We start from the raw sequence: 25,791 nt of genomic DNA, 5'->3' as shown, positions 1-25,791 counted from the left end.
GTGAAATAAAGATCCTGATCTGGTTTAATACAGAGAAAGTTCACAGCGACTTCAGACACAGGCTGTTCATTTACATCGAACCAAAACCACCATCTTTCCCTGACCTTACCCAAAGTGCTTTTGTTGCCTAAACCACAGACGGGGCTGTGGATCAGGTCTGGCTTGACTGGCTTTCAGAACAAAACAGCTGAGTCTCTCATCTGTTCACACAGGATCCAATCATTAATCACTATCCCCTCCATTTCTCCAGTTAGCTGTGATACTGCTTCCACCACCTGATACTAGTGCTAACACTTCCCCAGCACCATCTGCATCAGGACTCCATCTAGAGTCAGGCTAATGGTAGTCAGGGGGGTTGTAATGCTGACTTTTGGCCTCTAGAAATTTACTGTAGATTTTATTGGTGCTTTGCATCCATAAATTATAGATTGGGTGATTTATTTTAAAGCCACTGTGTGAAGAATCAGAATCGTTATGGTGTTTTAGAAACTTGTGACTGGTGAAACTTGGTACAATTTTGTACATTTTTATCAGTGTCTTCAGACCCTCCATGGGTTGACAGGGGGAGAGTCTACTCCCACCACTTCTACCACAGATTCATCATTATACAGTAACTGAGATGTTAAAGTTGCCATGGCTTGTCCCTACGGGGGCTCGGCCTGGCTGCGCTGCTCATCACTATTTAACATAACGTTATTATATTATAATCACTATCATTAAGTAATATAATTCTATATATTATATTACTATATATGATTATATTGTATAAAATAAACTTGAGTAATACATATTATATTGTAGCATAATGTATGTCTATATATCTATTATATTGTATTTTTGTTGTCAGATATATTACCATTACATTGAGAGATATATAAATGATATAAAGTATTGTTATATAATTTTTATTCTTATTACATTGTTCTATTACATTCTTTCTACAGTTGTATTCAAGATTACATCTTTTATCACTGTACCTGCTTCTTCACTCTCCCTATCCAAACACACACGCACACACACTCTCTCTCACACACACACACACACACACACACACACACACACACACACATACACACACACACACACAGACTGTCATTTTTTCATAATACATCTATATAACTGTTTTTGTAGTCATTTCCATGTCCTAAGTATCCTTCATGTCACACTTGTTCATGTTATATTCTCACCGACCAAAAAAAAAAAAGTTGCCAAAATAGGCAAATTAAAAAAAGTTAACTTAATAATAAAAGTTTATGATGCCAGCTGATTTAGAACTAAAAGTGCATGTCCATTAAGACACTTTTTTTCCACCCACAACTCACTTATTTGACAGAAGTTAGCCACAGCTGCAGTAATAAGGGACTGAATTATTCAGTAACCATTTGAAAAATATCAGTCAAACAAAAGACAAAAAGAAGAAAAAATCAAAAAATTTGAATTTTAGATTTGCCACTAATTGAATTAAACTTTCATCTGGAGTCAGTTCCACCCCGCTGATTATATTCGGGCTTTAACTGGTTGCTTTGAGAGTTGCTTCCCCCTGACCGTCTGTCTGCTGCACTGACCTCAAAGAACCATCACTCTGCCGACACGTTTTTGTCCCAGAAGAAAAGCATTTTATTGAACCAAAGCTTATGTCATGAAAGTATCAGTATCATGACGGCTTGCTGGTCAGACTCCATTTGTTCTAGAGCTATGAAGGCCCCAATGCTCCAGACAGCATGTGTACCTCTTCTTATAAAGCCCTCTCACATGGGTATTCCTGTGGAGCTGAGCTATTATCCCCGCACCCTCCCCCGAGTCTTTTGAGACCCTGCCTGATCTCCGGGCCTGTGCATTTTAGCAGATTGCTTTATGCTGCGGCTCGAGTTACATGGCGGCTCTTCTTCGGGGTGTTCATCAGTATCCCTTTCACAGCCATAATGTCAAACAATTCAGTAAGCTCTGTCTTTGAGCGAGCTTTACGCCGATTCAGTTGGAAAGCCGCGTAGAAGGAGTCACTGAGACACAAACACACTGACAACTGGAAACATTCCCACAGCCCCAGCGTGGAAAGGTCCACAGTCGGAGGTGTTATGATCAATGTGCTGGTGCAGAATGGAGAAGATGTTCGATGCTGAAAGCCTCAGCGCATCCTCCATCTCGCTATCATCCTCTTTTTTTTTTTTCATTTTTATTAATCTGACTCTCAGTATCACTTTCTGCATTATCTTAAGAGAAATCACATTTTTCTCAAACATACACACACACACACACACACACACGAACGCGCATTCAAATAGGGCTAGACGCACACTTCCATTTGCAGGCACACGCTTATTCAGCTAATGTCTGTGGCTGTATGAGCCTCTGGTTAATAACTGTGTTTGCTCTCGTCTGCAGATGCTGGCTCAGGATCGGGAGATGATGGTAAGATTACTCACCTCCTCCTCCTCCTCCTCCTCCTCCTCCTCCTTCTCCTCCTCTCTTGTAACTCCACATGCACTGCTCTTTCTTGGGTTTCTCTGTGCTCATTGTCGTCATCCACTCAAACTATGTTTTGCTGTAGCACCACACAGCCGCGCAATAAACAGACATTAGAGAAAACTCAATTAACGGGAACTTCCAGTATGCATTGCTGAACAAACAAACACGTTTGACTTGAATGTACTTTAAGTTCTATAATGAACTTAACGCTGCACTTTAGAACGATTTCTCCCACAGTTGGTTTACACTGAGTTCCCTCATGCTTTACACTATTGTTCACAGCAGACAGCTGTTTCTATTATTTTGTCCACTCCATTCATATCAGTGAGCTCAATGACAGAGACGCCTCTCTGTATAATGCGCCGCAGCTCAACGGCACAAGAAACTGTCTTCCAAAATGATCATACAGTTCAATCAACAGCTCTCTGTCAGTTCCTGAGGTGTACCTAATAAAGAGTGTACACCTGTGTTGTCTGCTGCCTGATTCCGCCTCCTCGAAGTGGCCATTTGTTTCACTTATATACGCACAGGAGACTGACGACAATCAGCTTTTTAATTTGAACATCATGCTGCGCATTATGATCACAAACAAGCTACAACAGAGAAACCTCTGTCTGTCCATCACCACCAACTTTCTGAATATTAATGAGCCGTATAGTTATGTCAATTTAATTTGAAGCAGAAAAACATTTTTGTTCAGTTTTGTAAAAACACTCTTCCTTGTGTTCATTGTTTTTTTGTCAAAGGCACTTTCTACCTTTGCTCAGTGATTGCAGGGAGTGTTTATAAAGAACCCACAGATCTCGATTGCATCATAAAGGAGAGTTTTGAAAATGGTCTTTGCTCACAGCGGCTGCAGTGAGCGATAACGCAACTTTGAGAGAAAATCTGAATAATAAAATAAATGTTTGTTGATGGATTTTTCTATCCAAGCCATTTTCAAGTCTCTGCAAGATCATTTTCATACCATTATGGAATTTATGGGCTTAGAGGCGATAAAAAAAAAAAAAAAAAAAAAAATATGTGGAAAAAAAAACTGAAAGCGTGCTTTGGAAAATGCTCAGCAGTTACACATGTTTTGTGTACACACTTAAATAATTTGCACGTTGTGCTTTTCACTAGATCTGTAATCTCAAACTAATTAATTTGACTAAGGCTTTTTTGTTGTCCCAAAATACAAATTCAAGTACACAGCACATGTGCACTGTCGTACTGAAAAGACTCTGTCAGAGCTCATTTTGAAAAGAGGGCATGTGTCCCAGTGAAAAGGAGTAACAGGGGCTGTTTTCTCAGGAGTGTGTGTGGACAACATTGCAATTAATAAACACTGGAGCTGAAAGACGACGCGAGCTTGGAGGGGGTGATAAGTGTGTAAGAGTTTGTTGTAATAAGATGGAAAAGAGCTCAGGGCTATGAGTGACTTTTTATGAATAACTTTTCTGAGTAACTAATCATGTAAAACCTCCAGCTGATTAATAATGTGTCATTCAACTAAGACTCTAATTTGTTGCCTAATTGACTAACAAGACTCAGCTGTAATGTCAGCACAGACAGCACACAGATAGTAGTCGAGCTCATCTGTCAGTTCATGTTTGTGTTGCGTGCATTTATTTACACTCATGCATCTCATCCATCTCACATCTGCCCTCCTGTGAGTTTACCCATGCAGTTCCTTTATTAACTCTCACGCATGGAGCTTCACCGGGCATATATCAGGGAGAGATTGGAAAAGAGATTAGTCCCCCCCCCCCCAAACCCCCCCAAAAAAAAAAAAAAAAAAAAAGATGGCAGACAGATGGATGAACGTGCGGAAATGAAACTGGTGCTAGGTCAACGAGAGTGAGAGAGTGAGAGAGGAGAGAGAAGGAGAAGGAGAAGGAGAGGGTGGACAAAGAAATGGCCTGAGGAAAGTCGCAAAATAGATAACAGAACTGAGGAAACAGACGGCGAGTGATACAGAGATGGAGGGAGAGAAAGAGGGCAGACGGTGATAAGAAACAGGAGTGAGGAGGAACAAAATGAAACATACATTTTCATGTATGTCCTCTGAATGCAATACTCTGAACATTCCCTGCTCTGTATGTTGATTATCTGGACAGGGCTGTCCTTGTCCCCGGGCTGAGAGCAATACCCTAAACCTGCATTTCACGTTCACATAAGCAATATGAAAGCTCACATTTTCTTTTTATTGCATCAAGTAACGCCACGTATGTCGGGTTGTGTAATGGACAAGGATAACACTTCCCAGGAGTTTCGGCATTTTATTGCAAAGCAGCTGAATAAATTCCCTGCAACTGTAAGAGAAACAAAGCACTCGCCTGATCTCTCTTTGAATGCTCTCCACGCCTTCACAGAGTCAAGCCCAGAACAAAAACAGTAAGGCAGAGACCATAATGACTAGATTAAGCAGTCTTTGTCTGCTCCAAGATAAGCTGCAAATGTTAGCATATCCAGCTAACTAGCTGACATCCTACAGTTGTAACCTAACCCAGTGTTCTTTCCGAGGCAAGACGCATTTCATGCTACTTTAGTTTACAGGGTCACACTAACCAGGCGCTAACCTTGGCCTGAGACAGAGTTACATCAGTTAGTTCTCATCCTAAAACTAGTGATGTGCAATACCAACGATTTCCTTTCCAATCCGATGCAAAGTAAAACCCAGGCTGGTGTCGCTGATACTATTACCGGGCCGCTACTATTTACAACATACACTAAGAGAAGAGGAATCGACAGGCTACATAGTCAATACCTACATTTTGAAATAACCTGCCACCTGTCAGTCAAAACAAATGAGACGGGGTCAGTGAACTTTATTGGCTGCTCATAGGCCTACATTCAGTGAGGGAAGGTCTGCTGCCTGCAGAGTAAGTCATTGGAAATGGAAACGCAAGTCTTATATGAAGACATACAGAGTATTGGCAATTCAGCGTCCTGTTCTTTGGAAATGATAGTATAACAGCTGATAAATATTTTATTGAACTGATGTGCAGTGATCGCAGGGACATAAATTTCACTCCAAGCTGAGCCCAAACGTTGCAGCTCTCATCTTTATATAGCATTTATTGTAGCTATTTGTTGTATTTCATTCCTTATTTCATAACCATATTTATATAACTGGCTGGCGTATTTATTCAGATCAATGTCATTGAATTGTAATTGCTTTTAAGAATGTGGGGAAGACCAGTTGTTTGATCATCAACACACAAACTGAAGCCGAGACACGTTCACCGTAATCTTGACAGAGATAAACGTCGCCAATAGCCAATGCTGCTACTGCTGAGCGACTTGGTGAGTGAAATCAGTCTTATCCCAAGACAACCTCTCCACCTCAGACCGCTGCTGCATCACCTCATTATATTCTGCATTGTGATTAAATGTCAGATGCTTAACGAGGTTTGTGGTGTTGCCACAGTACCTCACAGTCCTCCCACACACATCACACACAGCGTCGCTGCTGTTCTGAGAGCTGAAAAAAGTTCCACTCAAGACCACATGTAGGGTCAGACATCGTCACTGTCAAGACTATGACAGGCGGAAGGAGAAGTAGTTCCTCTCAAACAGGTATTATTTAGATCCCGGTCATAGTGTAGTTATTCTCCGCTGTGTCTCTGTTGTCTCTGACAAAATATACATTTACTCCAAATTATTGAGTTTAGATATTGATATTTTAATATGAGAAATGATCCTAGAGCAGAAACATTTAGGATCAGAAGTGTCAAAATATTTCACACCACTGAAAACCTTTTTCTCTTGTAATGTTAAAAGTGAAACATAATGTTTGGTGCCCAGTTGGTAATCCAGCCTTGGGTTTTCCTTTTCATACTTATATTACTAGTACAACAATGAAGTTTTTCTCTGTTCACTTCAGTGCCTGGAATTTGTTTTTTTATACAGTTTCTTTATTTCCATGGCTTCTACTGGTGGGGATGCAGACATTTTGCCAGGAAAGTGCACAATATCATCTATATTGTCATTAAGTGCGTATTTAACATCCTGTTTACAGAGTTGTGGTTGTAAAATGAGTCAGCGGAAATCATTTAAAAAGTCGGCAGAGTTTTCAACACATTCGTGAAGCTAACTTTAGCTTAATTGGTAGCTAGCTATCATCCAGCAGTGACAGGTGTCATTTTAGGCATAAAAATAGGGTGACACTAATAACATAGTGTCATAAAAAATATTATTTACTTTACAATTTTAAATTAATGTTACATTAATCACAGAAAATATGTATCTGCATGAAAGGTCCAGAATGAAAATAGCAGTTTGTAAAATTTTAAAAAGTGCTTTACGTCCTTATATGAAACAGAACATGCTGTCACATAACGAAGCTTACTCTATTAGCAAATGTTTAGGTGTCATAGGGAAAGTAAGAAATATGAGAAATGTTCCCTATGTCCTTCAAAATAAAAGTCTCCATGTAATCCACCGAGGAGAGCCATTCTCAAAGAGTGGTCGGTCGACTGCAAGTAGATTTGTTCAAATATCATGTTTTAAATTTAGTGTTTCTCAAACTGTCTTCAAGTGACCACCAAGCCTAGTAGTGAGCTGTGTATGTGTGTTGTTTTCAAAGTTAAGTCAACTCATTTATAACTTCAAACATTATTATTTGAATTGGCTGTTTTACAGTGTTGTTGGACTAAACTGTAACTGACTGTTTTGCGACACTGCCGACTCACACCAGTTCACTGTTTATGTTTTGACATAACATTTGAAAGGAAATGTGGATGAAGCTCAAATAAATAAGTGGGTCAAATAAATGACACCTCTGACACAACGGACAAAACAGGCAAGGTGACCTGATGCTCGCCACAATACTACTGGAGTAGTAGACCCTGTTGGTCTTTGGGATGTTTGGGGAGTTAGGTGGTCCATGAGTTTTGTTTTAATAGCTAAGTCTGAAAAGCTTTGAAAACACTGACCTAGGACTTTTCAGGGATTTACAATGCCCTGCTCATAATATAATCTAACAGCACACACTACTAAGAGTGGCATAAAAGATTGGTAGTGGCACAGCAGGACCAGAGGAAATGGATATTAATGCATCAGGCACAGGAAGGGTGAAGAGTTTAGTTTCATTATGCACATTAAAATTGGCGGTCATCCTCTAAAAACAAGTTAGAAAGGTTTTCTCGTGAAAGCTAAGTATGAATGCTCACCTTATGAGACCTCTCGGTGATTCAAAGTGGAAGCTTGATAACTGTCCTTATTCTCAAACTGTCAGATAAATCTGAGGAATCGATCAATCAGGAGGAAAAGAGACACTTAAGAAAAAATAACTCAGGGGCAGAGAGGATATTTGTGCAGTATAGGAGCGAGAGGGGGAAGAAGAGGGCAAGGACAAGAGGAGGAGAAACACAAACACACCCTATAAAGATAGAATCATAGCAGAGGTCAAAATAGATGGAGAGATACAGTAGAAGAGACGGAAGGGAAGGAGGAGGGAGCATGGCAGAGGTGGAGGAAGAGAGAGCTGCTGGTGTTTTATGAGCAGGGGAGAAGGTTAAAGAAAGTGGTTGTTAAAAGCAGGTTGGACTCCTGTTGAGGAAGCCAGCAGTGGAGAGCCATCCTGGTAAAAATCAAATGTATTTTAATTGCCAATGATAAATCTACACACATAAAACCTGGGTCAGCGGGGCAGTTGCCAGTTTCATTGGCTGTGTCGTCTATGTGTGAACGTGTGTGTGAGTGTGTGCAGAGTGCAGACTGTCTGCGATGCATGCATGTGTGTGCGTTCATGCTTGTGAGAGTGTGTCCGCTTGTGTATTTGTGTTTTTCTTATATGAAAAGTGAGAACACAAATAAGCTGTGCAGGGAGATGCCCCTACGACATGAGTCTGGTCACATGGCCCCTTTAGTCAGAATCAGACGTTTGTCCAAATCCAATTGTACAGTGGAGAAATTGAATTGCCCTCACATGATCATGGGAGGACAAAGGACAACCAGAGCATTAAATTTATATGGGTTTCAACAATTCCCGTCCAAGTGTATTTTTAAAGAGGACTACAGAGTATTTAGCCATGTTAGACACAATACTAATTTGTTAGAAAACCAAAGTGTAAGCGAGATATAGCTTACGTATAGCTTAGCTTCAGCAGGGGAGGGAGAAAAGGCCATCGATGCCTCATACATAGAAATGTATAAGAAATATAACTAAGAACACTAAGAGTTTCTCTCTCAGTAATAACATCTTTGCAGACTGGTAGCCAATACTGCATGGACTGGTACCACTTTACTGCCTAGTCGCTACAAATCAGTGATCTCTCTAACATCATATCCACACAAATGTTTACCATGTTTACCACGTTTCCCATCTTAGTGTAGCGCGTGTGTTGTGTTGTTGACATGTTTCACTAGATACATAAAAGGTTTGACCTGCTCGTGACACTACAGGATCGCAAAGTAATTAGGGTTCATCCTCTGGGGACCATGAATGTCTATACCAAATATGATGGAAATCCATTCATTGAAATATTTCAGTTTTCCCCAAATTGGTGGACTGACAAACTGACTGTCTGATATCATCATTCACAGAGTCGTGCACCAAACTGCATATAGAGCTGGTCACTAAACACATCTAATCCATCTTTATATAGAGAATACAGCCTGTTATAATGTTAGTTTGCCAGCCAGGAACTTTAATTATTCACTATCTTTTTAAAAGACCCCAGGAAGACTAGCGACCACTATGTGGAAGCTAATGGGGATCCAAATAGAGAAATAAAAGACCCAAATGTACTTTAGGTCTCTGCTTTCACTGTGGCTTTTCCAATTCAATATTAAATATCTACTTTTTGAAAATTCCTCTTGTACGCCTAAATTAGTCCAAGATAGAACCAGCTAGAACACTTAGAAGCCAGCAGGACAATCCTGCCTCAAGTCCCAAAGTCATCGACTTGAACTCCTTCATGCTCTGTGGGCTGCCGGCATTGAAGTGACCTAATTTCACTGCAGTTTCGAAGGGTAAGTCTTATCTAAATTAAGTGCTTTGTCAAGGTCAAAACTGTGTCCCGTGACTTATCAGAGCCATTTTTCTGTTTGAATGGTAAAAAAATGAGTCCATTATGAGCCCTTAGCAAGAGCGTGGAGGTAGTCTGCAGTCTAATTACCAGTATTTATGGGGCATTCTTCTAAGTCTCTCTCTGTCTTTTCAGCTACCTGATTTCTTTTGTGTGACTCTAATTATTTCCGAGGCGGAGACTTTTTAAGCACTTCAGTACTATCAAGGATATGAAAATCAAATATGCTGCCATTCTGTCACCATTGATGATACGCACAATAACAATACATCATCTGTATTTGTATATTCATGTGCACATGCACCACACCCTGTCTGCGCTCTTTATTACTTTTCTCAGTGTTGACTAATGAAAAGATAAACACTGCACTTGGCTTAATTGAAATACAATAGCCTGATTGGGGTAATTAATCTAATGATCAGACCCACAACACTATGGATTTGCAAGCACTTCATTAATTTGAATAAAGGGCGAGGCTCCACTGTGGTGCAATTATGAATTGAATTTCAATTGATCTCTGTTGGCCGGTATACAGCAATGCAGAAAAATTATTATATGAGGTAGCACTCCACACTTTATTATTTTATTGACTCTCCAAACATTGTGGCGCAACATATTCAATATGAAAATTCATGTTAGGACTCACAATGCTATATCATTAGTTCTAATGTTAACTAACATTAAGAATAATGAAGAGTATTCTCTGCTGATACTGTCCCATATATCAGTGTTTGGTATGTAGGAAGAAGGTGTGGAAGCACATGGACTGATTTGGAAACTGTTGGAAATCAGAATAGAATACATTAGAATAGAAAAGAATAGAATAGAACAAAATAGAATGGTGCATTGCTACGATAAAATAGCTGGCTGACCTGCGGTTCCCCTGGTGATTGTTCCATCCGTCCATTTCTGCTTTAGCAGCCTCCACAATGACGAGCTGCTGCCCCAGTCACATTGCTATTGCTATGGTAACCAAGTTAGAGGTTTAGGGAAGTGAGTAATCTAATCTTCCCACTTTGTGGCATAACGATAAGGCTTGCCACTGCCAGCCCACCCGTGTGTGTGTGTGTGTGTGTGTGTGTGTGTGTGTGTGTGTGTGTGTGTGTGTTGGGGGGGGTGGCGGGTTGTGCGTGTCTTATTTGGTCATTCTGTGCTGCATGTCTTACTCACTCACTACACACAAATACACACACACAAGCACACACACACACACACACAGACATAGAACCTATCTAGCCAATATGTTCCACCCTAATAGGCAGGTGAAAGCCGAAGGGCAGATAGGCTTCCAGCCTTGTTGAAAAGTCTGAACCTTACTGAAGTTGACATTCTGCACCAATATCCTCAATATTAAAGGGAAGCTCTGCTTTTGGAGCTGGAATTGCATGATGTTGTTGAACCAAAAAAGACAGACAGAAATATTTCTGGGTGGTATTATGATCACTCCAATTACTAAAGAAATGTAGACATATGCTGGATGAGCAGATGTCACTGGAATGAATGAAGCACCATTGCCGTTTATCTATGAAGCACATTAACGCTGGTACCATTACAATAAACATTAGACACACTTAGCGATAATCATTTTTTGCTTTTTAATCCTCAAAGGCCTTCGTTGTCACACACACTCTTCTGTTGGCAACAAAATCATGTTCAGAAGTCTTCAAAGCATCCATCGCTCTGGAAAGTTTGCTCCTAGCACAACTCCACATTGCATGCTTCAAGTTCAAAGCCAGAGATCAGTAGCAGTGCGGGAAACAGTGTATTCCTTATGTGGCAAAACAGGAAGTAAGGGTGTGGAGGCTAATGCAGAGGATGGGTGTGTACCCCTCTACATTCATGCAGGAGACCAGAGTTTGTGTCCTGTTGGGTGAATGTCCTGTGACCTATCAATATGTTTGCATGCGACAGTTATGTTGTGCGACATGGCTGATATGTGAATCTGTATCATTGCTAGGACATATAATGTGTTTATATATTGATTGGAGAGATTCAAAATTAATCATCTTTTACCCTAACCACAATCTAAATAAAAAGCCACATATAGCTAAAGCAGAACAATATTTTTTCTAAACCTTTATGACCTTTATTGACAACCTTCATTTATGAATAATTATATATAGGGCATGCACAGACCTCTCATAAATTGTGAATGCTGAACATGTGAAGGTTTTCCAGGACTAGAAACGTTACAAATGACAGAAGCTTCAAACATGAAATAAATTACAAACATAGCAATACTGAAATGACAAGATGATCTATATTGTAAAATTATGCAACTAAGTTTAGAATGAGTAAATATTATCCTCTAAATTGAGCTCGTACAGTTTGGGACATGAGGGACTTCTGAAGGTTTTCTGTAGTGATTGATGATTCAGGCACTGTTCTATCTGCAGTATAATAGCCTGTAATTTACTGTGATCATGACTTCTAAAATTGGCTAATGCAGCTGCATGACTTAGTCTTGCTTTATTAGGAACAAAGACTGTGCTATAACAAAATTTTGGTGCAAAATATTCTCCTGCCTAAAAGATGTCCTTTACCAGTGATACTTGAAACCTAGCAAGATGTGCATGATACACATAACCCGGGTCGAGGCATGTTATTCCCGATGAGGCTATGCTAAAAAATAATGTTTTCATAAGTCACTCTGGACTAATATCTGCCAAACAGCAGGATTACATTTCACTGAATTTATATTCAGATTCACGCTGATGATGGTGAAAGAAAAGCAGAAGGTCTTGGACAGCATGTTGCATACACAAACAGCCCTATTTCTCACAGCGCACAGAGCACAGAGAGGAAGGGCATGTGAGGTTTATTGTAATGCACATGAAGATAGGCGCCACGTTAAAAAAAAAAAAAGAAAATCGGATCTATCTCATGGTCTTGCAGAGCATACGTTAAGGCAGAACACATGAGAAAGGCTCGGCCGATAAGCCTTTATTTTGGCACAGGGATAACGTCGTAATCTAGACCGAGAGGGATAGGATCTGCAAATGAGATAGAAGCAAAGTCGTTAGATCCCTTCATCCACACACATTCACTCTCTCTCCCACCATCCTCTCTCTCCCACTCTCTCTCTCTCTCTGTCTCTCTCTCTCTTTCTCTCTCTCTCTCCTTTTTCCATTTCTCACCTCTGCTGCTTTTGCTTTTCCTTCGTCTCTCCACGGGAACGTATCCAATCATGCCACTCTGAAATTATTATTAAAAATTCCATTGCCTGCATACAGTGTGTGTGCGTGTGTGTGTGCGTGCGCGTGTGCGTGCGCGTATGTGCGTGTGTGTGCTCTCTTGTGTGTGCACAACAGGGGCTCTGAATGAGATGAGTTGGGGTGGGGTGGGGCGGCAGCGGCGAGGTTCAGGGAGTATCTAGTGTGAGGAGGCAGCATAAGCGGCGAGCAGCAGCCGCTGCGTGTCAGAGCTGTGAGTGGAGGGGGGTGAAAAGTGGGACAGAGGCTGATGAGAGTGGCAGGGTCACCTTTGGGCCAGCCCCTCGCTCTCACCGGCATCAGGGCTTTTATTGTCTCCTTTTTTTGTGTGATTCTGAAAATAATGGAAGAGGGCTGAGAGGGAGAGTGGAGCGGAAGGGGAGGAAGATTGTGCCAAATCGAGACCCTTGGACAGGGAGGGACGGAGAGATATTGGGATAGAGAGATGGAAGGATTGGACTTTTTTTCTGTAATGGCAGGGTTCGACTGGGATTAAGAGAGGGAATAAGGGAATTAAGTGGGCACTATAGGAAAGAATTTGAGCTGTGTGTGTGTGTGTGTGTGTGTAGGTGTAGGGGGGGTAGTGCACTAGTATAAGTGTAGCAGTCAGCAGTTGTGAGCCTTCATATTTGACTTGGGAAAAATGTATTGTAAAGGTGCACGTGGAGCAGCAGTTCCTCATGATGTCAAAACATACAGTGGGTAATAAAACAAATGACAGATTGTATCTTCATCTTCCCAGAAAACACGGCACACTAGCGCAGTGATATTCAGTTATATTGTGCCATAACCATCTGCTGTATACACTCTTACAGTGTAACTGTCATGGCTGTAAAGAGCGTACTCAGGGAAACAGATAGGATGTCCCAGATAAATGAAGGCTCATAATCCTTCATGCAGCAGCGGTGGAGACATCCACTCGCCCTTTTGGCCCTTCACTGGGGATTTCAGGCCGTGCCTTCTTATGTAAGTCTGATAAAAAACATTTGTAATGGTACAATAACACCCCGTCCCCGCTCAGTTTCTCTGTGTCTGCTTTAAAAATTGTTATTATTAACAGTACTACTACAGTTTCGCCCAAGTTATTATCAGCATCACAGGTTTTCAGTCACCATGGTGATATCATTTTTTTTTTCACCAGTTAGCAGCTTGTGCTCCTTTTTCGACTTTGTCCTTCCACAGATCATTTTCCACATGTTACAGTTTGGTCAAAGCCCAGATTTCTGTAATTACACCAAGTGTCATTTCCTTTGTCACCAGCGAGCTCGCACAGCTCATTAGGAACGGCCTGTGCCGGGGTGAAGCAATTTGAGCTACGGGTTCACAGTGATACAGTGGCCTCAATTCCATGTAGGAAAGAAGGAAGGAAGGAAGGAAGGAAGGAAGGAAGAAACAAACAAACAAACAAACAAACAAAGAAAAAAAGAAACAAAGAAAGGAGTCACATTATTGGTCTGGTGATCTCTGGTGAGGGAAAAACATTCTGTTTTGCATGAAGATAACTGCAGCAGTGAGTTTTCTGTAGTAATACACAACAGGTCATTTTGTATAGGAATTATAATCACAGCTAAGGTGTAATATCTGATGGACACCTTGTTGTGATTTGTTTGTTTGTTTTTTCAAACCCTATTGTTTAAAGAAACCAACATAGTTAGCCATGATAGTAAAGCTGATGATCATAGTTACTGACCTAACAGAGGACACCATTTAGGGACCAACAATTATTTTATCATTAATTCATGTCCTGTTTTTCTTGATTAATTTGGTCAGTAAAATGTCAGAAGATAGTTTTAAAAACGATATATTCAGATTCTTATTTTCTCTAGTCAACATTCCAAAACCCGAATATACTCATTTTCCTCTCATACACTATGTGACAAAGAAAAGCATCCCATTTTCCTATCTGAGGAGGTACAGCTTGACAGTCTTGAAATAATAAAATGATTAATTGATAATCAAATTGGCAATTAATTTTCTGTCGGCCGACTAATCGATTAATCAAGTTATTATTGCAGCTATAGCTCCATTAGCTTCACTTTTAAATGGAAATGTTGGATGCAATAAGCCAATTCACTGGAATGGGAATATACTGTATGTAATCTAAATACGGATACAGTTTAAATCATCATAAAGCAGGACAGCTGATTCAAATTCGGTTCATCAGTGCAAATGAGCCTTCTACTTACTCTCCTGAGCCCTTCGACAGCGTTGTGTTCCATATGTAAATATCTGAAGGCTGTTTATTTATGAGCTTTAATGCTCATATGAGGATGAGTGGGTGAATCCCTTATGGCATTGAAGTGGGGGAAACTGTGTGCATGCTGAAGGCTTTGTGTTTTGAGAGCAAAAAAACATATATGTTGTGCTTAGGGAAAGCCCAGTGTAGCTGCCGCTTTGTTTACATCAGAGAGGCTGATCACTGTGAGATGGTGCATTGACAGTAGAGGGACATTTGATGTGTTTATTGACTCACTGAAACTGAAACATGCACAGGAACAGGGTAAAAGTGCTCAGATTAAAAGTGCTGATTGATGAAATGAACACTAGCAACAACAACAAAAAAGAAAAAAGATTTTTTTTCTGCAAAGGCCTCTAAATATTACAGGAGACTGTGAGAAAGGAAATGGGCTTTGAATAACACACTTACTGATATTGAACCACAAGCCATTCTTAAGATAACAGAACGTTTTCTTTGTCCTTCACAAGGTATTCAGCATATTTAGACATAGTTGAATAGATTACTTACTTACTACTCCTACACACAAGTCAACCTACTGCCTCTCTCACAATTCCCTTTTTTTAATCTTATTTTTCTAAATTAATTTTCAAAAACCTCTTAAGGTTGTGTACTCAATTCTAATGTGCAGGTGAAGATAATGATGAGCCTCTGAGTCACATTCTTTAGGCTTCTCTCTGGTATCTCTGCTTTTTCTTCACTGCATTGCTTCCTGCTGGACTCAAGGATGAACTGATTGGTGATGAAAGGTCAAAGGTTGAGGGTGTGGTGACCTTTGTTTTGGCCTTGTGAACACAATATCTCTGTAACGCCATGAGGAAATTTCTTCAAATTTGGTAAAAACGTTCACCTGGACTCAAGAACAAATTGATTCGATTTTTGATGGTTAAAAGTCAAAGGTCAAGGTCACGATGACCTCTCAAAACATGATTTTGGCCTTGTGAACACAATATCTCCAGAACTCCTCAAGGGAATCCCTTCAAATTTGGTACAAATGTTCACTTGGACTCAAGGACAAACTGAGTAGACTTTGGTGGTCAAAGGTCAAGGTCACGGTGACCTCAGAAAACACGTTTTAGCCATTACTCAAGACTTCACACAGCAATTATGACAAAATGTCACACAAAAGGTTGATATATGTTACATGATTCTGGAAAAACAGGGATGGAACCTGAAACTAGTCTGAGTGGCGGAGGCGGAGTACCCCGAGATGTTGATTGTATGTCTACTGTATGTAGGTGTTGACTGTACGGCCACAGTGTTTAGCTTCTGAAAACTGCTTCTATAAACTATTCAAACTGTGATTAATCTGTGTTGCAGTAAAACACAGTATCATATTATATGAAAACACAGGAAGTCTAAGCTTCTTTCCTCTGTTGGAATATTGCCCTTGCATATTTAGTCTTCCAGTGCTTTCCACTGCCATGGAAACGTCAGTCAATCCAGGAAGAGACTTGTCAAAATTCACTGGCAGAATCTAGTTCTCATGTTTTTTTTTTTACAGTCAGTGCACTTCCACACACTGCAATCAATGATTAAACTGAACTTATATAACACGATTTGAGGCAAATCAACTAAGTGCTTTATAAACAAGTAACTAATTTAATTTTTTTTTTAAGTTACATAAATGAAAAATAAAGGTTAATATGAGAGAAGGACAGGAGCTTGTGTATAGAGGCTGTGCTCAGTTCATCTCCTCATGGACTTCTACATGGTCTATTGTGTGTCTGATGTGTATGAAACACTAATTCAAGGTGGACAAGGGATCCGACCACAGCTTCCAATGTAAGCGGCTAAATCTGGGCTTGTTTTTTCCCAGAGAATAGAGGGCATTTTGTTACTGATTTGTCATTTAAAGCTACATTAGTCAATATTTGTATAATAATAATGGATCAAATAATATGAAAGTGGCAAGTCATCATAGTATTAACAGCTAAAAAGCCAGATATTTACAGTGGCTTCAGGAAATATTCAGACACCTTGACTTTTTGCACACTTTATTGTGTTTTAAATGGATTAAATTGCCATTGTTTTCATCAATAAGCCATAATTACAAAGTGACAAAATGTCTATATTAAAAATCAAAAACTGAAATCTCCATCTGAAAGTCCTCCCACCTGAACAACCATATAGGTTTTTTGTTCCAACCCTCTGATATGACCCAGGAGTGTCTCCTGAGATAGTGTCACTATGGCAGCTGGCATACTGGACCTTCATTGCCATGGCTACAATGATAAAAAGTCATGGCTTGGCTAGCATAGGGCACAAAAAATACTTGGTTAGGTTCAGGAAAAGATTGTGATTTGGGTTAAAATGAGTACTTCCTTAAGATTGGACAAGCTCTTTTGTCATAGTTACAATAATAACGACGTGTTTAAGTTTGACATAACGGTCATAAACAGAAAAACAGAAACAACAGAAACTGCTTGCTTCACATGGCAAGTGAACCGCGGTGTCTTGTGTGAAATTCCTGTGTTTGTTGACCCATCCATCCAACACAACCTCCTCCCAACGCAGACTTCTTTCTTTGTTCCTGTCATAATTAACAACATAATAAACAACAAAAAGTAACTATGGGTCAGAATAAACTGCTGCACAGACAATCAATTGGCTAATTTTTTTTACTGAAGGTCAGTTTCCAAATCTCTCATTTACAAAAGTATTCAGACTTTTAATTCAGTACTTTGTAGATGCAGTTTATCCCATTGTTCCTGGCCCTTCATGTCCTGTTACTCTGTCTGGCTGGACAGCCAACTCTAGGAAGAGTCCTGGTTCCAAACTTCTTCCATTTCACTATTATTGAGGCCACTGTGCTCCTGGGAACACTCAACTCTTTAGAAATGGTTTTATATACTCGCCCTGATCTATACATCACCTAAATTTCAGCACAGAGGTCTACAGAGAGTTCCGTGGACTTCATAGCTTGGTTTTTCTTCCTGACATGCAGTGTGAATTGTGGGACCTCAATCCACAAGAAATTTAATGCGCCACAGGTGGACTTCAGTCAAGTACTAGACACAGCTCAAGAATAATTGAAGGAAAGGGTCTGAATACGTTTTTGAATAAGAGGTCTCAATTTTTAGGGTTTATTATAAATTAAAAAACAAAACGTGTTCATTTTGTCATTATGGGTTATTGATTTCTCTCTTAAATTAAATCGAAGGCAACTGGGCTTGTATTTGTCTGTGGAAGACGTTTCGCCTCTTATCCAAGCGGCTTCATCAGTTCATCATGTATTGGTCTCTCTAGTCCGCACTAGTCTGACTAGTTCATCATGTATTGGTCTCTCTAGTCCGCACTAGTCTGACCGCACTAGTCTGTCAGACTAGTGCGGACTAGAGAGACCAATACATGATGAACTGATGAAGCCGCTTGGATAAGAGGCGAAACGTCTTCCACAGACAAATACAAGTCCAGTTGCCTTCGATTTAATTTAAGAGAGAGATTACTATGACCTGGACGAATGAGAACATTCACAGACGGGTTATTGATTGTAGATTGATGGGCAGTTCTACAACAAGTGTGCCAAAAGTGAGGGGCTCTGGATACTTTTCGAAGCCATTCTATGTTAAAAAAGCCACAGTTTGTAAATGCAGGTTTAATCGGACTCATGGCTCACTTCTTTTCATTGTAAAATGTGCACTGCATATCATGTGGTGTGTCGTAGAGATGCACAAATTAAATAAATTCTCCATGTTCTCCAAGTGTTGGTACATGTGCAGTCAGATATCTGGGCCAGTGACCACTACCTCTTGCCTTTTCTAAAACTCCATCCACACCCTAATATGGATTTACCCTCCCTCCCTTTTCTCCAGCTTCTTTCCTCTCGCCTGGTCTGTTTCCCACTCTTCTATTCCCTGTAGCTCTCTCTTTAGCCCCGGCCAATCCTCTCTGGTGGTCTTGTGCACACAGGATTAGCCATTAGCTCTTAGTTTTCTCTTCCTCCTCCACCCCTGAGACCAAACCCTGCCACCACTCACCCGCTGTCCGGCTGTCCAGGGCTCCTCTCCAACACTCAGCAGTGTGAGATTGGCCCCGCAGGCTGGTGGCGAGATTAGACGTGGCATGGTGGGGCTCAGCGGGCAGCCAGCTGACACCAGTGAAGTCGGTACAGAGTAGTCGCAGGCATGAAGCTGACATTTCCTGAGATTTTCTGTCAGCGATGCATAATGGAGCAAGCAGGTGATGGGGACAGAAGGGCCATTACTGTGCCAAGATCATCAATGTGTGTGTTTGTCCGAAGAAGGAGGGGTCACTAGGTAGAGAATGTGAAGGTCTGTTCAGAGACGGTGTTCATATGTTGTTCTGCCATTGTTTCGTACCAGCTGATGTCACTATACATCAGAATATTAATCGTGGTCTGTATTTCTCCTTATGTAATATGCATGTCACTGGTTGCTGTAATGATTCCCTCTCTCCATACAGGCTGTGAGGCAATGCCCTGCTAGCAGAACTGCACTGTAAAACATACTGTAGGAGACAAAAATCCACTCTCTTTGTTCTGTACAAAAATACATTCTCAGGTTCAGTTGAAGATTCATTGCTAAATTTCTTTTCACTGTTTCCCTACTGGGCTGCAGTGGGACGATGGGGCTCAACACCAGCCAGAAACCTACACGTGACTGACAGCACATTTGTCCAAACTAAAGAGCTGAATCCTTAAATCAGCTTCAGTTAAAATTTGGAACTTTTTTTTTTTTTTTTTTTGGACATATCAAAGACTATGGATTTTGTCTCCTACTTCTTACAGTTAAGCTATGCTAACTGTAAGAAATATCTCATCATGGCCAGAGGGAGGGTTGTTTATTTGAAAAAATCTGAAACTATCCCTGAAACTTGTAACAACTGATTTTTGTTTTGTTTTGTTCTTTTTGGCCTCTTGTTGGAAGTGGTAACCTCTGAACACAGCACCTGACATACCTGTAAAGTTTATACAGCAGCCTTGTTAGCAAACAGTTGATTTACACATCCAGCTAATGCAGCTAATGTTGTCTGTCTGCAGTTTGGTGCTGAGCACATAGTGTACGGTGGGTTTATCAGAGATCACCAAGAACACACTATGTGAGTGGCGACAGTGAATGTCGACACTGATCACTACAGGCCAGAAAAACCAAAACTATCAGCTGAAAGATGTTAAATCATTGTGTAAAGCTGAGGTCAACTGCAGAGATGGTGGATAATTCTCTGTTGGTTTGTGTCTATCAGCAACTCCTGTTCACGTTCAAATGTAAGGATTACTCGGATTTATATGGGCTACAAGCAGATAATAAATTTCGATGCTATAAGTGTACAAAGATAAACAAAAATATTATATGAAATATTATCAGTATAAAAACTTAAAAACAACCCAGTGAGGCTTGATTGCAACAGGGAGCCTCACGTTGTATCTATGTTCAATTACATTTGTCTTCTTAATTCCCTTTTTGTTTTTTGCTGGTACCGTTTTCAGTATTTGGAAAGGGGCTGTTACATGCATGCCATCTAACTGGCTCAAAATAGCATCATTAAGGCTGCGATTGGTTGCAATGAACCATATTGAGAGCATATCAAAGTTTTCTCATTTTTATGTCATGCTAATGTTTCCCAAGCACTCAAGCACAATCAACAGATGTCTTCCCTTCAGGTTGAAAGCCCTGGTGAAATGCGTCTTTTGGTCTCTCCGGCAGATCACAAACACCTTGTGATTGAAGTGCCTCTAAATGGCTCAAAGCAATAAGTAGTAAAATGAAAATGGAGACTTTGAAACAACTGTCAGATAGTGAAAGTCCACGTTCGCACAAAAGCCTTTTAATATTTACGTAGCTTCCTGCAGGACAGCTGCTTCCTTTCTGGCTAGTTTGCTCCTGATAGCTGCTCCAGTGTGGATGAAAGAGATTTCTGAAATCGAAGCCCCAAGATAGGAGTCAAGTCTGGAAAGACGCCAGTGTAAAGTCAAAACTTAGTCAAACTTTTTTTTTTTTTTTAATTGCCTTAATGTACCAGCAATCAAATGCAGGCCTTTTGGGGGTGGAAGAGTCAGTTTTAATTTGTTAATGAGTGGATGTTGGAGATGTTAGATTTTTTTTTTTTACAGTCAGCCAGGGTCAGTAAAGGCTTTGAAATATCCATTATCACTCCCAAAGTGCCCTAGAGCTTTGCATTAAATTCTAATCTGCTCCAGGGGCACTGGCAACCTTTGCCTGACATTTTCATACAAAATATTCATATGTAGGTGGTAAAATTAAATATTTTTATATCTTAGGCTGCAAGCAAATGATGCATGTATAGCCTATATAAAGGCTATAAGCCTCTTGTATGCACATGTAAACACAAGAACACACACACACACACACACAGATTCAGGTGAGGAGTCTGTTGAGACCAGAGACTAGCAGACGTATCAGAACGGTTAGCGTAGTTAGCATCTTCTATTAGTTTATGTTGTTCATTAGCTTGTAACTGGCAGGGGCTGACGCAGTGTTAGTGGTTGTGCTAATGCAAACTCTCTCTTTGTACTGACAAGGTTTCAGGTTAATTTAGCCCCGCCCCCGTCCCAACAACTTGACGGGATTGCTTCCTTAGGTTTGTGACGTATAAAACCCTAGTTGTCTGAATCTATTTTTATGAGACTTTTTTTGAGACACAACCCCCCCCCCCCCCCCCCTCATACCATACACTGATTACCAATATTCTCAATCCTCCTCCTTTTCCATAATTTTCAGAACATTTTGTTCCTCGTAGAGATTCAAACTAGAATAAAAGCGCGTGCGCACACACACACAGATTTAAGGGGCCAGTCGACTGCTTTTTTAACATTAATCAGGTAATGCGTTTGAGAAAGTATTAAAAAGGCATAAAACTTTTGCCCTAGAAAACTCCACTGAGACTAAGTGAAATGTCTGACAGCTGTCATCTCTGCTACAAGATAATACAGTGCAAAGCCACAGGCTGAGAGTGATACACCACTGGAGCATGTGAACAGAAATGACTTTTACCCTGTGCCTTTATGATCACAGGCTACTCAGCAACTGAACAATAGCTACTCATGGGGCAGTTGGAAAGCACTCGAAACATTGTCCGCACACTCAAATGAGCTCTGAGAGCCATCAGCAATAACTACATCAAATGACACACTATATAATTACATTGCCTGTCTGGTCAAACGTAGCATTAGCTTACAGAAACAGTTATTAGTCAACTGCTGTCTCGTTTGCTGTTGTTGTGGTACAAAACAAAATGTTTGCCACAGTGGTTGCATTTAATTGCGACAACAGGATTTTGTATCGTAGAAGCACTCACAGGCCTAATGCACCCACGGCTCCACCCCCCACCCCACAGGTGTTTTCACTTTGTGTGTCTGGTTAGACCACTTATTAGGATTCTGGGTGTGCACACGCTGCACTTGATTGACATCCTCCTGACTGGCTTTGGCAGGTTTGTTGTCACCTGTCAGAGCAGGACAATTTGTACCTTTATTCTCGTTAGTAGAGTATCAAGTTTTTTTAACCTCCTGTAATTCCCAGCATACCTCTGTGCAACATCAACCTGAGCACATAACACATCTGTGGGTGTTCCTAGCAAATGTATTTGAAAGATTGTTGTTTCCATAATTTTTAACATACAACCACAGTGTAATGACGTGTGTCTTAGTACCTATTCACTGAAGCTCTTCACTATTCCAGGCGGGAAACTAGTAGCCCTGGCAAGCCACATGGGGCAGGATATTTTTTGCAGGACCACTCAACAAACAAGAGCACATCACAGTTTTCCACAAGAGTGGATGGAAAAAGAGAGAGAGAGAGGGTGTTTGCTATTTCCTGCCAGTTCATTCCTGTATATTTCCCACATTGTGCTGGGACTTGGAGAGTAAATATGCCAAGGTTAGAGAGCCTAGCTGCTAGTGAGAGCAGAGAGGGAAATTAATTGAATTTCCAACAAGCATGCTGATGTGAGATATGGATAGGAAATTCAAAATCCTTGTGCGCTGTGTGTATGAAAACAAATAATGGTGTAATGGAGGGAAGGAGAGATACACAAAAACAAAAACACTGGCCAAATAATGGCGATCAGTTGCATTTTGATGCCTTGGTGGCACTATCTGCCTCATTCATATAAAATCAGCTTTATCAGCCAAGTTTGTTTGTGCATACAGGGAATTTGACTCAGGTTTCCAGTGGCTCTCAGTGTACTAACACACAGAACGCAGTGCCAATAACAATGCCAAGGAGTTACACAAAGCAAAGATAAATACTGTAAACATAACCATATGACAACATAACCAAACATAACCATATGATAACATTTGATCCAGACATTTAAAAGGTTGTCACCAGCAGCCGAATTATCAGCAGAGATCTCCTCCTCTCCAGAATATACGGCCCAGGGGATTAAAACCGGTAGAAACACTGAATAAAGCAATTTCACGTAAAAATCAGCTGAGCTGCCGCTGGCATTTGCTTGGCTTTTTCCTCTGATACCTTAAGATACAGGCATCCAAAGACTAAAATCCTTTATCCAGTTAAAATAAATAGTCGAAAATGACCAAGGTGTAAAAAGTATAGCATAAAAATGTATTGTAAAACTGGATAAAAGTCCATCTTGACTTCTTCTGGCAGGCAAACACAACACCAACACATGCACTAAGGGGATATGACGCCTTTGACAGGCAAACAAATGACAGGAAGTTTTATTAAATCATGTATTTCTCTAGGTTTGAGAATTGATGGAAACATTTTGGATAATGTAAGAACACAACTCAAAAAAATATAGAACATTGGTCTAGTCTTTTTTAGACATTTTAATGTGGATAAGTAACATATTATAACTTTAACTGGTTAAGCACTTCTTGCTTTGTATGCCCTGGCGGCACACCCCTGGTGTGACTATTATGTACAGTCCAGTGGGGAAACAAGTCAGCCAGTTGGAAACAGGTGGTGCAAGGTGTGGGAGACTGCAAGCAGTGCTGAAATAGATATTATAATTAATAGAAATTGCAAGAAAATGATGACAGACAATTTCTTTCTTTCGCTGCACAAATGTATAATATAATAAGTGGGTAATGTACTAGGTTACTCCATATAGATACATACTGCAGGTGGTTATGTACAGTATATGCATGTATACACATGTATGCAAAGTATACACAGCCTGCTTGTATTTATTTGTAACATTGATGTATACATGTTACTGCACAATATCTGTTTTTAAAACTGATATAAATTATAATTGTAGGTAGTATTACAGGGTTATTGCACAGTGATTGTCTCTGATATTTCATGACTGATTAACTGTTCATCAGAGTGATGGCATGTGGGAAGAAACTGTTCTTGCTTCTGGCTGTTTTGGCACACGGTGCTCTGTAGCGCCTGCCAAAGGGCAGGAGTTGGAACAGGTTGCGTCCAGGATGTGAGGGGTCTGCAGTGATGTCTCCTGCCCACTTCCTGATTCTGTAGGTGCACAAGTCCTAGATAGTGGGCAGGTCGGCACCAAAGATCTTTTCTGCAGTCCTGACCGTACGTTGTAGTGTGTGGCTACATCCACAGTAATACATTGTCATGTTAAAAGAGCGTTTTAATATTAAAACGAACTCCGTCCAGACAAGCGTTTTAGCTCTGTATCGGAAATAATCTCTGTCTGAGGCGTTGTGAATGTGGTTCTATCAAACCTAAACACTTTGAGGTTTAGGGTATGGTTTCCTGTATCTGGTGACGTCCTGCAAGGCTCTCCACACTGACACAGGCTCATTAGCTGAGAACCTATTTTTCAGCTTTTCAGTGCAGCTTCTCTTTGCTCTTCTAATCTCCTTGGTCAGTTTGTTTCTGGCCTGGTTGTACAGGATCCTGTCCACACATCTGTAAGTCTCCTCCTTGGCCTGGCAGAGTTCAGCCGTAAACCAGGGCTTGTTGTCGTTGGAAGTGGAGAAAGTCTTTGTGGGCACACACTTGTCCTCATAAAAACCGAGATGTCACAGTGTCAGTGAGTTTATCCAGTTCTGTAGTTGCAGCCTCAAAAACACTCCAGTCAGTGGAGTCAAAGCAGGTCTGTAGTTCCAGCTTTGCCTTGTTGGTGCGTCTCTTCACAGTCTTGACTGCTGCAGGCTTTGCAGATTATAGTTTCTGCTTGTAAGTCAGGAGAAGATGAACCAGACAGTGGTCAGAGAGTCCCAAGGCTGCAAGAGGAACAGAGTGAAAGGTGTCCTTTAATATGGTATTGCAGTGGTCCACTGTTTTTATCCCTGGAGGAACGTTTTATATGTTGTCTGTATTTTGGCAGTTCATGTCTAAGGTTTTCTCTTAAAGGAAAGAGTCTGGATGTTTATGATTCAGGCTGGTTATCTGGTCAGCCAGCTGTTATAACACCTCACTAACACAGGGCTGTGTGTTGGATGTTAATGGCGACCTGAATAAGGGGTGAAAAAGGTATATATATTAAAAAAAAAGGTTTACAGTATAAGATGAGAGTGGCATCTGTACACCAACCGTTGTTTATGTGAAAGCAGATTCCACCTCCCCTCCTTTTTTTCCCCGAATCCTCCGTTATGTTGTCCGCTCAGCGGAGGGGAAAACCAGGCAGCTGTAATGAGCTGTCCGGGATGGATTCACAGAGTCAGCTTTCAGTGAAGCACAAGGAAGCCAACCGTGAAAAGTCAGAGTTTGTCCTGTTGATGTGCAGCAGTTCATCCATTTTGTTGGCTTGAGAACAGAGATTCGCCAGCGGTGTTTAAAGTTACCGCTGTCTTAACTTCACCAGCGCAACGGCACATTTCCCCCGTGGAGAGCTGATGCTCCTCAGACCAAAATCTCCATGAAACTTTCTACATTCGTGAAGACGGGTGAAATATTGTGTAGAGTAGACTTTCGTATGTTCAGCAGTTCCTTTTCTA

General features: G+C 40.7%; 1 protein-coding gene across 2 annotated transcripts in view; it reads left to right on the top strand.

Moving 5' to 3' along the window:
- The window catches only part of tmeff2 (transmembrane protein with EGF like and two follistatin like domains 2), a 111,435-nt gene that overhangs the window by 50,755 nt on the left and 34,889 nt on the right, over positions 1-25,791 (top strand). For both annotated transcript variants that reach the window (XM_022740921.1, XM_022740920.1), the window contains exon 4: positions 2,383-2,409. In XM_022740921.1, the coding sequence (XP_022596642.1) occupies positions 2,383-2,409 (27 nt within the window). The remainder of the gene's footprint in view (positions 1-2,382; positions 2,410-25,791) is intronic.

The sequence above is a fragment of the Seriola dumerili genome, unplaced genomic scaffold (assembly GCF_002260705.1).
Source record: "Seriola dumerili isolate Sdu_G_001 unplaced genomic scaffold, Sdu_1.0 BDQW01000052.1, whole genome shotgun sequence".
In the NCBI taxonomy this organism is placed as follows: domain Eukaryota; kingdom Metazoa; phylum Chordata; class Actinopteri; order Carangiformes; family Carangidae; genus Seriola; species Seriola dumerili.
This window is presented reverse-complemented; position numbering and strand designations above follow the sequence as displayed.